Genomic DNA, 13611 nt, shown 5'->3' on the forward strand with positions numbered 1-13611 from the left:
AATGCTTTTCTTAAGTGTACCTGTGTCTCTGTCCAGAATCTTTCCAAAGTTTTGCTAAAGGTGCACAAATATTACACAATAGAGAATTCAGAAATCACATTTGATAGTGCATACTTCATTAGTTCATATTAATAAATCTAATAACAACCATACACAGCATTACCTAAAACCAAACTAAAATTAAAAGGGAAGGCATTGGTTTATTATATTAGTGATATTAACATATTATTATTAATAATGTTTATTGACATTTCTATGCCATTTACAAATACCGTCTATGTTATATCTAAAGAAAAGCAAAAACACTAAATAAAAACCAAGTGTTCAAAATAATAAACTGTGAGGTGCACATACAGTTTGGAAAGAAATGATAATAAAAAAGAAATACAAAAAATACGAAACAATCGTTTTGCATTTATATGTAGTAAAAGCGTTTGTACGTTCATGTGACGTCATGACGCAGCGTTTATCACGGATGTAAACACGGAAGTTTGTTTCACGTGGAGGGAAAATCAATGATGGCACCGATTCTCGAGCGTTTCGTCAGCCCCGGGAAAGGTAACGGTCTCCGGGCAACGGGCAGGATACGCAAAGGAGAGCTGGTGATCTCTGCCGAGCCGCTGGCCTGCTGCGTGTCCAACAGACTGGCCAAAGAGGTCTGCCACCACTGCTTCACTCGGTAAGAAGACCGGGGGTGCTCGCTCTGTCAGTGTGCGAACAGCCTTGTGTGGAAAGGAAACGCTGCTGGGTGGTTAGTAGTGTGTGTAGTTAAAGTGGAGGCTGTGTGATGGTTGAGGACTCGCTCTGTGCTTGTGGGAAGATTAAATAGGTAAATGATTCCCATCTATATTAAGTTGAGTTTACCGAAGGTGGTCTATACGGTCCACTGTATATCATAGACTGTATAGTCTTTATATATAAGTGGGTGCATGGGTACTATGGATATTTCTTGTTCATAATAGCTGCTAAATGATAACATTAGTAGATGTAGTTCTTCAACCGGCCACGAGATGGTAGCAAGGCTCCTTCATGGAGGAGGCAGACTTCAGTTATGATAATCTGACAGTGAAATTTATAACAGGAAAAAATCTTTATAAGTGCTGTAAAAACAATAATATCAACAATATCAACAATCATGAACCCCTTCTTTGTTAATGGGCGAACGAATATCAAACCAAGCACTTCATGGTTTAGACGGACTTTCTGATCCAAAGTTCAGCTTCACTTTCAATATATGTAAATTTTTCTAGTGAAATGTTTAACATCATTTGTCCCATCCACGACACAACATTTGGTCTATAAGATCTTTATGAAGATCAATATTGATTTGTTTTGACTGTGACTTTCTTCTTACGAATACAGTCCAAGTAAATGGAGTTCTGGAATTACTTTTGAGATAATTTTCTCATGTCACTCTGACCTCAGCCCATAGTGTTATTAATCTTTTAGTGTCTGCATATTTGGAGCATATTTCTGATTTAACTTGGCATAATGTATAAAGGGTTGCACTAAAAAAAAATTACAGTGAGTTTGTCTAAGGCGTGCAATAACTGACTTAGTATAGAGTTACAAGTTTTCACAGGACTATATGCAATCCTGGGGAAAACTAAGTGCACCCCTACTGCTACGATAGAAATTAAATATAGTTGCACAGGTGTGCTTATCAAAAAAATGTATATGATTGAGGTCAGCTTCTGTTTTAAGCACTTTTATAAAAGCAGACATTTTGACAGTTTCCTAGTCTGGAGCATTCAAGTCTGTGTTGACACAATGCCGCAGTTTCCCCAGAGTGGACTTCCCAGCAAATTCACAGTAAGTGCACAGAGTAAGTGCAAAAAAACCAAAGAGCCATGCCTCAGACTCTACAGGCCTCACTTAGCATGTTAAATGTTGAAGTTCAGTTAGAGAAAGGCTGAATATGTGTGACTTTTTTGGAAGGGGTTATGGTAGAAAGTCTCCTCTCTCTATATAAAAGTACACGGCAGTATGGCTTAGGATTGCAACGCTGCATCTGAATAAATGACAAGACTTCTGGAATAATGACCTTTGGAGAGAGGATGAACCATATTGTGTTAGAAAACTTGGAAATGTTATTATCTTTGCGTTCATGACCAAGGACTCAAAGCCAGTAATACCTGTTGTGGCTTTTGTTGGTTGTATGATCTAAACATGTACTCTTGTTTAGATATAGAATATGCATTAAGAGTTAGTATGCACTATCAGTTGATATGGGGCCTCATGTTGGGTCCTTTATTACTGCCTGATTCTGAAGCTCTGTCCTTTATGCTGCTAAATTAATTTGTCATTGGGCTACCAAGCAGCAAACTTACTGCGGTGTGATGTTTGTCCACATGTATACAGCACTAAATTAGCCTCAGATTGTTTTTTGTACTGACCAAGTTATTCTCTTGAAATTATAAACAGTTTCTCATTCTCATATCAAATTCATAATTTTTTTTCCATTTTTCCTGATTATATGTGGGAAGGTACACATTATCTTTTATTTGCATCAATCTGATGACTTGTCCTAGGTTTCATCTCATTTGCTGCTGTTATTTTTTTTTTTCAGTTTGATGCTTAATGATAGCACTGTGGTTTTCTCTACTGTAGCCAAACCTACTTAATCAGGCTAAATGGACGTATGTGAATTTAATGAGGCTGCTAAGGAGAGAAACAAGTGTGCTAATTTCTGGTGCAAAGTGATAGGTTAATTACTGTGGGCTATAAACAGTACATATATGAGCCTAGGAAACAAATGAATAGAGACAGTCTAGCAACGGGATCACATCAGCCGTGATGCCAGTGACTCTCATCAGTGGACAGCACTCGCGTTCAGCCTGGGCCTCTGTTTTTGTGTTGTATTGTGTTGACAGACTTGTCCAAAACTAGCCTTCCTGTCATGGCTGGTTGCAATGATCAACACAAGAAGTTATTGCAGACATCTTCTGAGAGAATATTAAAATACACATGTTTAAACAAGAAAGTAATGCTTTTTAGAGAGTGTACTCACTCTTTAATACTGCAGTCAAAATTACTATTTCTTCTCACACTGTAATATGTATCTGATGAAATAATAAATAGTATTCAGTTTCATTGTCAATGAAAATGAAATCTCCTGATCTGTACCCCACCATCAACACATACACGTAGATGTGTGGGTAAAAGTCTCTGCAGTGCTGTGAAAAACGGTCTGGGCTCACCCTTTCTGATTTTGTATTAATTTTGCATATTTGTCACATAGTTTCATATTTGTTATTACAGCTCAAATAAATGTAAATATGAGACAAAGATAACCCAAGTAAACACCAAATGCAGGTTTTAAATTTTGATTTCATTTGTTAAGGAAAAAATCGTTTGTGATAACTGGCAGTGAGTCTTTCGCTATGGAGAATTTTGGCCTGGTCTTGTGTGCAGAATTGTTTTATTTCAGCTGCATTTAATGATTTTTGAGGATGAACCACATGTTTCATGCCAAAGCATTTCAATCTGATTTAAGTCTGCACTTCGATTCATTTTGTTTTCAGCAGCAAGGCAGCCCTAGACCATAATACTACCACCACCATGTTTGACTGTTGCTGTGATGTTCTGTTTATGAGATGCTGTGTTCATTTTACAGCAGATGTAACAGGAGTTAATCTTTCTAAAAAGTTCAACTTTTGTCTCGTCAGTCCACAGAATATATAGAATATGTGTATATATAAATATAAATATACATATATATATGTATGGAATACCTGTTTTTTGGGGGGAAATGGCCAAAAACACGCTGAGGACCAAGTTGTATGTGCCAAATGTGGAGCAATCCATTTGAACTTAAGTAGGACAGTTGTCTTTCTTGGATTTCTGTCTCATCGCTGCCTTGTTAAGGAAAGAGTGGGTCATCACTGTGCAGGCTCCAGTTGTGACACAGCAGTGACAGTCAATGATCAGTACATTTGGCACCGCAGCACATCCACTTTATCCACGGTTAATGACGTTAATGTGGGGGATGGAACAATTCTATTCACTTAACTGTCCAAGTGCCCCAGAGATACATGCTGCACCTCACACTGCTTTGTTAGAGCAGCAGAAGACTGTCGCCGTGTGCCAATAGCTGCAGTGTATGCCTCCTCCGTCAGTTACTCAAATAAAAGCTTAGATAATAGAATAATAGTAAAGAGATAATAAACACTCTGCTGGAATGTAAATATGCTACATGAACTAACTTCAGGACAGGGCTGTTTATTTTCTCTATTGTTTCTTTGTCCAAGCTGCTTCCTTTGCATAGTGACAAGATGAAGATGGATCAGCCAGCAGATAAGAGGGAATGCAAATGTTATATAAAATAAAAACTAGTGTTTATATGTAAACATAACATATAACAAGTAAAAGTACAATAAAGGGAAAATAGAGAACCATAGAAATGAGGCAAGAGGAAAGTAAGAGAAAGATAAACAGCCAGAGAGCAAGAAGTGGGAGGGGTGACTCATAATACAGTACAGATTTAAGTTCCTCCACAGCCCAACGTATCATTGTGTCTTCCTTAGATCCCTGCATTCAAATTGTGGACAGATAAAACAAGTGACATCATAGAAAGTAGGCACCCATCGCTGCTGAGTAAGCAACTGATGCTGTTTCTACCTTCTGGCGGCCAACTTTGCAGCACTCGTCAAACCAGCTAAGAACACGTTTCTGCACCTTATGCAGTTGCAATTGGTGCAAATCGTTTAAAACCATAACCGATGGGACAGAAATATTTAATTTTGTTGACAGATTGTCAGCAAATTGACTTTAATTTAATTGATTTAACCATCCTCCAAAAAAATGGACTACGGTAGTGTGCCCTCTATATAAGTTATAAAGCTGTTATGGAGTCATATACATCCTAATTCCATCCTACTATGTTGATGGTCAGGAATCCCAGAGGACTGTTTAATCATGTCCCAACACCATGTAATCAAAAGCATGGCTGAGGTCGAAAATATCTGTCATCCACAGTGGAACGACTGGCAGTGGGAGGTACGTTTCTTTCAAAATCTAACTTGGAGACTGCTCCTTTGAGTCTCACACAAAACCTTGAGTAATGGGTGTTTGTTAAGAGGAATCTACCATGGGACATCATAAGTCTTCATGGCAGTATCCAGCAGCAAACTTTATAATATAAAATTGGACATTTTAGCACAGAAATCTATGGCTATTGTCTTGGTTATGGAACAAGCTCCAAGTGGTCACTGGAGGAACTGCAGTTTTTTTCACTTGACTTAATTCTTCCATTTTTGTTCAATTTAACAACTCGTACATTTAAATTGTATTGAGACAAAAGATGATGTATCGTTAGGAGGGCATGACCTCTTTGAGTGAAGGGTTCACTATATACACTACCAGTCAAAAGTCTGGACACACTTTCTCATTTCATGTTTTGTCTTTATTTTCTTGACTATTTTCATTGTAGATTCTCACTGGAGGCATCAAAACTAAGAATGAACACACATACATGTTTATGTAGTAAACAAAAAAATGTGAAATAACTAAAAACAGGAATTTATATTGTAGATTCTTCAAAATAGCATATCGTTCTCTCAACGCACTTCACAAAAAATGTCAATATTTGCCAATTTTCTATAATAATTCTTGAACTTTGCAAGTCTCTTATGACAGTTTTTCAAATGCTGCAGCTCTAGCCATCTCACAAGCCCAGTCTTGCTATTATAATGCTGGATTGAACCCAGCTTCTAATTTGTTTATCACCACCGATCCAGACTGACCCGTCCCCTAAAACAAACAATCTTGAGCTAAGCTTTACTGGAATCTCTGAAATCTCGCGTATAATTCCACGAACCCTTTTCCTAAAATTCCTCCAGCTTATCACATGACCATAGAACGAGTTAAAACACCTTCTTTGGACTTCAGTATGTGAAAGTTTGTACTTTGTAGCCCTCGGTCCAAGTCTAAAGAGTCTGAAGAACAGGCATAGTTTTTAACTCAAGGCTACAAAACAAGTGGTGCTGTTTCAGTAGGAACATGTGTTTTTGATGTGCAATCTGTGTCTTTTTCACACAGCCGGTAGCAGTTGCTTATTAATCAAAAGTGTCTATTGGTTGTGATAAAAAGTTGGACAAAAAAAACATGGGATTGTTTATTTTCTGGCATGACGGTCTCTTTGTTTTACACGCTGTTTCAGGACTTCTGGCTACAAGCTTTAACATTGTAACTTGACATGTATTCAGTTCAGTTGTGTCAAAAGACACAAGAACACAGAGTTATAACAAGATAAAATCAATAAAGAATTAGAGTTCATGTCTCTGCAGAGTTCAGCTATTTTTCTCTGCGCTGTGGGCAAACACAGGTTTGTGTGGGCGCGTGTGGGATGATTTAGAATAGGACACAGGCCATAGGTCATGTTGATCATGTTTTTGAGGTATCGAATAAGTGCTTTTTGCTACATCAGCTTGTCGTGAGGTGGACATTCATCAACCCGAGTGTGTAAATCATATTATTGATTTTTAGCATTAGTGAGAGATCTGCAAATTGTGTTATCACCAAAAAACATTAGGGACGCCTCGTGCGCACGCACAGGCAGAGTTTGGCCTCAGAGATGTGAGGTGTGTTTTCTCTGTTTTCACTAAAAACACAATTAGTCTCACAGCATGACTGAGTGTTGAAGAATGTGTGCAAGTGTGCAATTATTTGTGCAACTGTATGCAAGAACAGAGAGACGTACTTTATGTTTGTGCGTGCGTGCGTGCGTGCAGGAAATGAGCAGGCGGTGGGGTAGGGGGCTTCAAAGCTGAAGTTAATTACAGGCCTTGAAGGCTGTATGTAAGTAATGACTGATAAATGCCGAGGGAGTACATACGCACACACAAACACACACAAAGAAGCACACACATCTCAGTAGGATCAAATCGCCAGAGGTCAACAAACAAACAACTATTAGAGGTTCTCAGACTGACAGAGAGTGAGGAGGGGGTGAGGAGGGATGGTGGGGAGAACAAAGGCAGGAAATAAAGAGAAGTGTTTTTTTTTATAGTTAGAAGAATTTCTTACCATTCACACGGCACAAATGCAAATTCAAACCACATTTGAAATGCAGCCACATTGCTCGCTAATTAACTAGAAAACAAGGTGTAACAATCTCTTTGTCTCCAGGTTTTTCCTTTTTGGAAAGCTGAAGAGACTTTGAAATTCATCAGAGGTGGAAAGTTTTTATTGGAAAGCTCAATAGTTTAACTCTTTACAATAATGATATACATTTTATTTGGACCCCTTTTTGTCTTCTGAAGTGTCAGGGTTTTTTGTGGCAGAGATTGAACAGTGTGCTGGAAACACTCCTCAGAGATTGTTTTCACGATAGCGTCACACAGTTGCTGCGGATTTGTTGACCACTGATGTGAATTTCATTTTAAACCACATCCCAAAGGCGCCCTATTGGATCGAGATCTGGTGACTGTAGAGGGCATTTGATAACGGTGAACTGTCATGTTCAAGAAACTAGCTTTAGATGATTTGAGCTTTGTCACTCGGTGCGTTATCCAGCTGGAAGCAGCCATCTGTGATCATGAAGGGATGGACATGATCAGCAAGAATACTCAGGAAGGTTGTGGAGTGTAAGCTTTACTCAACTGGTGCTAAGGGACCCAACTTAGAAAAAATCCACCAGACTGTTATACCACTACTAGATTGAACCGTTGATAGGAGGCAGGGTGGATCCCTGCTTTCATTGTGTTTACATTATATTCTGACCCTGTCATCCGAATTTTATAGCAGAAAATGAGACTCAGCAGCCCATGTATACAGATACAGATGCAACAGGGATTCCTATATATTAATATCTAATAATTCTGTCGTTGCTCATCTGGCTAATGATTTTACACGTCACTTGTGTTTTATGTCATGAAGGTTTATATAAATAATATAAAAAAAACAAAACAAAAAAAACCACAGGACACATAAAATATTCTTAATGCAGCCATTCACACTGACTGTGGAATTTCACTGGACGTTTGTGAGGCATTTATTTTTTGAGATCAAGCTTGATTTGTCTTCACATATCTGACCAATCAGACCTGCATTTGGCAGCCATGGGTTAGTTGAAAATGTGCACCAGTACTGAATATACAGTTATATGGTATTTTACTTCAGACACACATCTAGATTTTGCTCTGGGTCAGCTCTCGGAAAATATTTCTCTACCTCCTTGGATGTGGTTCCAACTGTGCTAAAAAGAGTTTAAACATTCCCACTGAAATCCTGAAATCATGTCATGATACAGCTTCAACTCCTGGATCAAGCCTTGAAATTCTCCCTGCTGCTGCCTTGTGAGAATTTGATGAACCCAGAATCTCAGTTTCTTTGTTTTTTTTTGTTTAAAAACATCAGGACCAGATCATCATCGCTTGCTGGTGACTTTTTGCGGTGCGTTCAGTGTGTGCAGATACATTACACGACAAATTTGCATCAGAAAATTCACAATTTTTCTTGGTTTCTTCGCAATGTGCTCTGTGCTTAATGGCTTTAAGTCTGTAGTTTAAAAGATAAATCAGAAATGTCTTTGGTCATTTTGGCCATTTTGCTCTGTCCTATCACACTGGGAGTGTTTCAGAGCGTGAAGTGTTTATTCTGCAAAGAGTCTTTTTATCGTGAAAATCAACCACATTCTCTGTGTCAATCCTGTGTCGCCTTTCTGTCCTCGTTATCTGTTTAAAGCAGGAAAAAATAGACCTGGTGTGAATTTTAGTGCTGCAGAAAGGAGAGCTGTTTATTAAACATGCTGGGGCATGCCTGGTGGGATCACAATAATTGTCTTGAGTGGGTTCGATCTACTCCGGTAACCCAATGCTGAGCTAAATGTGTGGGATAGAGTGATATAGTTTAGGCGTACCTCTGTAATTTATAGTTCCCAAGCATGGTGTTTTTTACAGTTCCAGTTGAGTTGCCATTTACAGGAATGGTCACTGATCTGATCTGAACGGTAAATGATCACACTCGTGCAGGTTGTTTGTCTTGATGGGTGAAAAAATAAAAGAGGAAGTTCCAGAAAAAGATGGAAATATGAAAGACACGACTCGATCTCTCATGGACAGATAACACATCAAACATACACCCACTTTAAAGGATTTTTCTCTTTGCTTGACAGACCAAAGAAGAGCTCAAATATGTTCTTTCTGCAGTGAGGCTGGCACGTGTGTGTGTGTGTGTTAGGTGAGGGGGGCAGGGCAGCATTATCTCTGTCAGATGAAGTCTTTATATGTGACACCAATCTCTCACTCATTGTCTCTTTGGACCACACTGGCACACTGTAGAAGAGTGAAAACAACAATAACAAAACTGCTAAAGCTTTTGTCTTATTTATAGAGGGAAACTTTTGATTGAAAGATAGATGAACCAGTTTTTCGTGGGGTCTTACGCATTTCAAGGCACATAAGGAATATTGACAGTTGACGTTAGAGTTTTGTTCTGCTTTCAGCGTTACAGGGAAGCCAGTACAAAGAAAACAAAAACCTTTTTCACACATGCACCGCAGAACATTTCTAGATGTTACCCAACAGAGGTGCATGTGTGTGCAAATGGATGTAGCTTGATTAGACGTTTAGTGTTCTTCATTTTGCCAGCTTTCTATTATGAAATCCGTATTTTGTACTAAATAGTCTTGTTATGGTCTTTTTTTTTTTTTTTTTTTTTTTTGTGTCCCGTTTGGATCTTTAGCCATCAGAATTGTTGTCTTAAGGCCAAGAAAGATGCCAAGCGGATTTATTTTACCAAGTAGATCATCATGGCCTTGCCATATTGGTCCATTTGATTGACCTTTATTATAATTATGTATTTATTTTATTTTCGTTTGCTACAAACGGGACAGACATGACTGGGGGATAGGACAGGGAGAAAGAATGAAAGAAAGAGAGGGAGAGAAAGAAAACCAGAGGGGAGAAGAGACGGCGAGAAAGGGGGGAAGAAAGAAAGAAAAACAAACAAAACACCTGGATCACCTGTATGGAGAAAAAAAAACAGAAGAGAAAGCTTGTTATGGTCTTAAAAACATTTCTTAAATGCTCTTGAGATGAATCCTCATTAAATACATCAGATAATGAGGTAAGCTTATGTGCAGGTAATCTCTGTTTGGGGAAAAAGGTCAGGCTTCAGACTGATCTAAATGCTGTTTCAGTTTTCTGCTTTTGGTCCCACCTTGTGTTTGCGAGGGACAGCCAATAAGAAGAAAGGTGGCTTAACCTTCCATCTAATAGCCACATGGTTCCAAACCGCAGCCTTAACTTGCTTCACTAATCTGGACTGCCCCACTGTGTTTGTGCTGTTCAGGACCGTGGAAGCTTTTTACATTGTAAAAGAAGAAGAAGAAGCTACATTTGGCTGCTCACTTATTCACAAGGGGTCTGCACAGCAGGTAGCTCTGTGTGATTTGGTGGATTATTATGCTTTATGCTTCTCCTAAGGGATCTGACAAATGGTGTGGCCTGGTATGTGGTACAGACCATCCAAGAGGTTTGTGCTTCAGTTTTGTTAAATGAAACTTTATTATGCTTTGCCTGTGTCCCACTCCTTTATTTTGTAGGTGCAGCTTGCTAACCAAGCTTGCTAGTGACAGCCTGTTGAAGACGTGTATAGTTGTGTTGGTCTTTACTGGCACTTCAGTGTTATATAAGCACAGAGATTCTTACATCATAGAGAGGAAGATGCTGCAACAGAAAAGATGAAATGATTGCTTCTATTTCTATACCACCACCAAATGACGACGCCTGTTGTTTAGCAGAGGACTTCAGCGATTCCAACGCATCCCAACCGCCAGTATAAATTGTTAGGCTTAGTTTATGGTCGCCACATTGGTTGTTGCACACGCCAGCTGTGAAATTACCACGGCCCTGTAATGGTTTACAGCTGATTTCGACTTCTGTGCTGAATCTTTGTAGAACCTCTGATGTAAGTGACTGACTCAGTTACCAGCATTCATGCTGTTGGTGGGTTAATTACCTTGTTGTTGTGTCCTGGTGTTTCACAAGCAGTACCAGCCACAATAGAAACAAATAAAATGCTGGGACATTTTTCTCCTCTTTGTCCCTGCTCTGTGTTTTTTTAAAAATATATTCAAATATGATATTGTTGTACTTTTGGTAATCTCACTCCAGGAATTTGGGGCCGTTTTTTCATTTAGGGTTTGGAGTTGCTTGTACTATTATAAACATCTGCATTATAAGTACAAAAACAGTGGTTGGCCTTCATCTTCTGCCTGTTTCAGACAGAGGATGAGGTAAAGAGCTGTACTCAGGTCCAGTGCAAAATGAATAAGGTTTATTTTGAACAGCATATTAAGCTGCTCCAAGGAAAAATATGGAGTTGGAAATGAGCATAAGTTCTCTTTAAATACATTTTAAGAGCAGTTTACACACACACACACGGATAAGAGTATGTGAATGCAGTGGTATATGAAGCATACAGATTACCTCTTTAGATGCATTTTGACAGGGCTACAGAGAGAGGAGCACATGAGAGGAGGGAAATGGTTCAAAAGGCAAGTCACCGCTCTTCTTCCTCCTCCTCCTCTCTTAACCTGCTCCCTCATTTTTATTCATTCTTCCATATGCTCATTCCGACATATGTCTCCCTACCTCTCTTCCCTCCTTCCACATTTTTTTTCTTCCCATCTGCTCCCCCCTTTCTTCTCTCTCAGTTTTTCCTCACCCGTATCCTCCATCTTCTCATTCCTTATCGTTCAGAAGCATTTATTTTGTCCCACCTGCCTCTGCTCCCTGCTTCACTCCCGGGGTAGATTATTTTGCTTGCATCTGCTTCTCACTCCTCTCCTCCTCCTCCCCTCTGTTCTTCATCTCCTGCAGTTGGATACCCAGGTGTCTCAAAACATGCACACGCACACACACAGCTGTATCATTTGCAAACCAAGTGATTTGCTGTAAACTGGGAACACACCTTCCCATGTGTGTAATGCTTGGTATTATTCATCTAGCAAGCACATCTGTTTATCATTTTTTGCTGTACTTGTGGGGACCACATGCACACACAGAAATTTTATTCGATCCTCTGGGGGATGATTACTTAGTTTTTTCTGGCATAGTTTGTATTTTGCAAGACAATTAATGAAACCCTGTGTTTTTCCAGCATGTGCGTAGTTCACAGTGTTTGTGTGAGTGTGTTTGTATTCTGAAGAAATCTGGATAAATCCACAAAGCTCCCTGTTGATTCACATTATTGTGATCATAGATGGTGCATCTGTTACTTGTGGATTCTGATGTCTCTCTTTGGCATAAAGGGACAAAAACTAGAAAAAGACCAATGTGGGTAAAATTAGTTTTCTGAGAACCATCTGAGATAAAATTGCAAGCATTCATGTACTTAACTCATTCATTTACTCAACCAGAAAATATTTGAGTTGCTGTCTCTGACCAGTTTGGATGAGTTTTTTCTTTCCGATAATTACTGGTTGTGAAATCCAGTCCTGCAGTTTTTCTGACGTTGAATTGGGTTTTTATGGAGCCATGTGAGCATCTGTAGTGCAGACGTACTACACGGCTACGTTTCACAGTCGAAAATTAATTTTAGTCGATATCAGCACACTTCTTTTGTCAAATGTAAATTCAGGTTGTTCAAGATTTGGCCGTCAGACATTACTGTGAGATCAAACCACAACTATGCATGTTTCTAATGGCTTTATTCCCTTTACAACAAGTGCTTTTATGATTTATATTTGCTTTTAAAATTCTTATCACCTTCAAATTTACTACACCTATTTAGCTCCAATGCTTATGTATGTTTTCTTTTCTTGTTTGTTTTTTTTAATTAATAGATCTCTACATTTTCAACTTTTGCTTTTGTCTTGACATTATTTAATATTGTGATTATTTAATCCATTCTTAATTTAAACATGATTCTGAATAACGCTGAAGAAAGTAATAATGACCAAACCTGGACTAGAAGCACAAAGGCCGTATTTTAGGTTTGTATCTGTGTTTTTCCTTTGTACAGAATATCTGTTAACTATGGTAATGAGGCAACAAGAAGGTGATGCCTCATCATCCTGTGTGAGACCCCTCAGGTGTCAGTGAATCATCCTCTAAACAACCATTAAGAATTCAGCAAGGGTACTCAGACATCTCAAGATGCAGCTGTTCCCTCCAACTCTCTCTGTGAAACACACACACACACACTTAAATCCGTGTAGCTGCAGATGCCTGCAGGGTAATGATTGGATGAACTGTGCAGACTGTGCTGTTATTGCATAGGTGAACACAGTAGATGGCAGTCAGATACCTTCAGAAAGTGTTTAACACTCATAGATGCTTTATCTAACATTACATTAGTGTACAAAAGTCTTGAGCCACCTCTCATTTCTTTAAAGTGGTCTTGATCAGTAGTTCTCCAGACGTTCTGGAGGTTTCTCAAAGTTTTTCTTTTTAATCCAGTCCTTGTACCTGACCAGTTACAGAGGAATGTTTTTATTTAAGCCAATTAACACTGACCTATGACTCATTCAAGCATGAAATGTCCTTCAAGGGATGAAGCATTGTTGTGGAAACACATGACAGACTTAGCAAAGAGCCAATTTAAATTGTGTCTTTAGTAGGGATGGGTATCGAAAACCGGTTCTTGTTGAGAACCGGTTCCCAC

General features: G+C 38.9%; 1 protein-coding gene across 2 annotated transcripts in view; it reads left to right on the plus strand.

Moving 5' to 3' along the window:
* The first annotated feature begins 476 nt into the window (after window positions 1-476).
* The window catches only part of smyd3 (SET and MYND domain containing 3), a 94628-nt gene continuing 81493 nt past the window's right edge, over window positions 477-13611 (plus strand). For both annotated transcript variants that reach the window (XM_013910897.1, XM_005733303.1), the window contains exon 1: window positions 477-679. In XM_013910897.1, the coding sequence (XP_013766351.1) occupies window positions 516-679 (164 nt within the window). In that variant the 5' untranslated portion in view covers window positions 477-515. The remainder of the gene's footprint in view (window positions 680-13611) is intronic.

The sequence above is a fragment of the Pundamilia nyererei genome, unplaced genomic scaffold (genome assembly GCF_000239375.1).
Source record: "Pundamilia nyererei isolate P.nyererei 1_Seehausen unplaced genomic scaffold, PunNye1.0 scaffold00051, whole genome shotgun sequence".
Lineage (NCBI taxonomy): Eukaryota > Metazoa > Chordata > Actinopteri > Cichliformes > Cichlidae > Pundamilia > Pundamilia nyererei.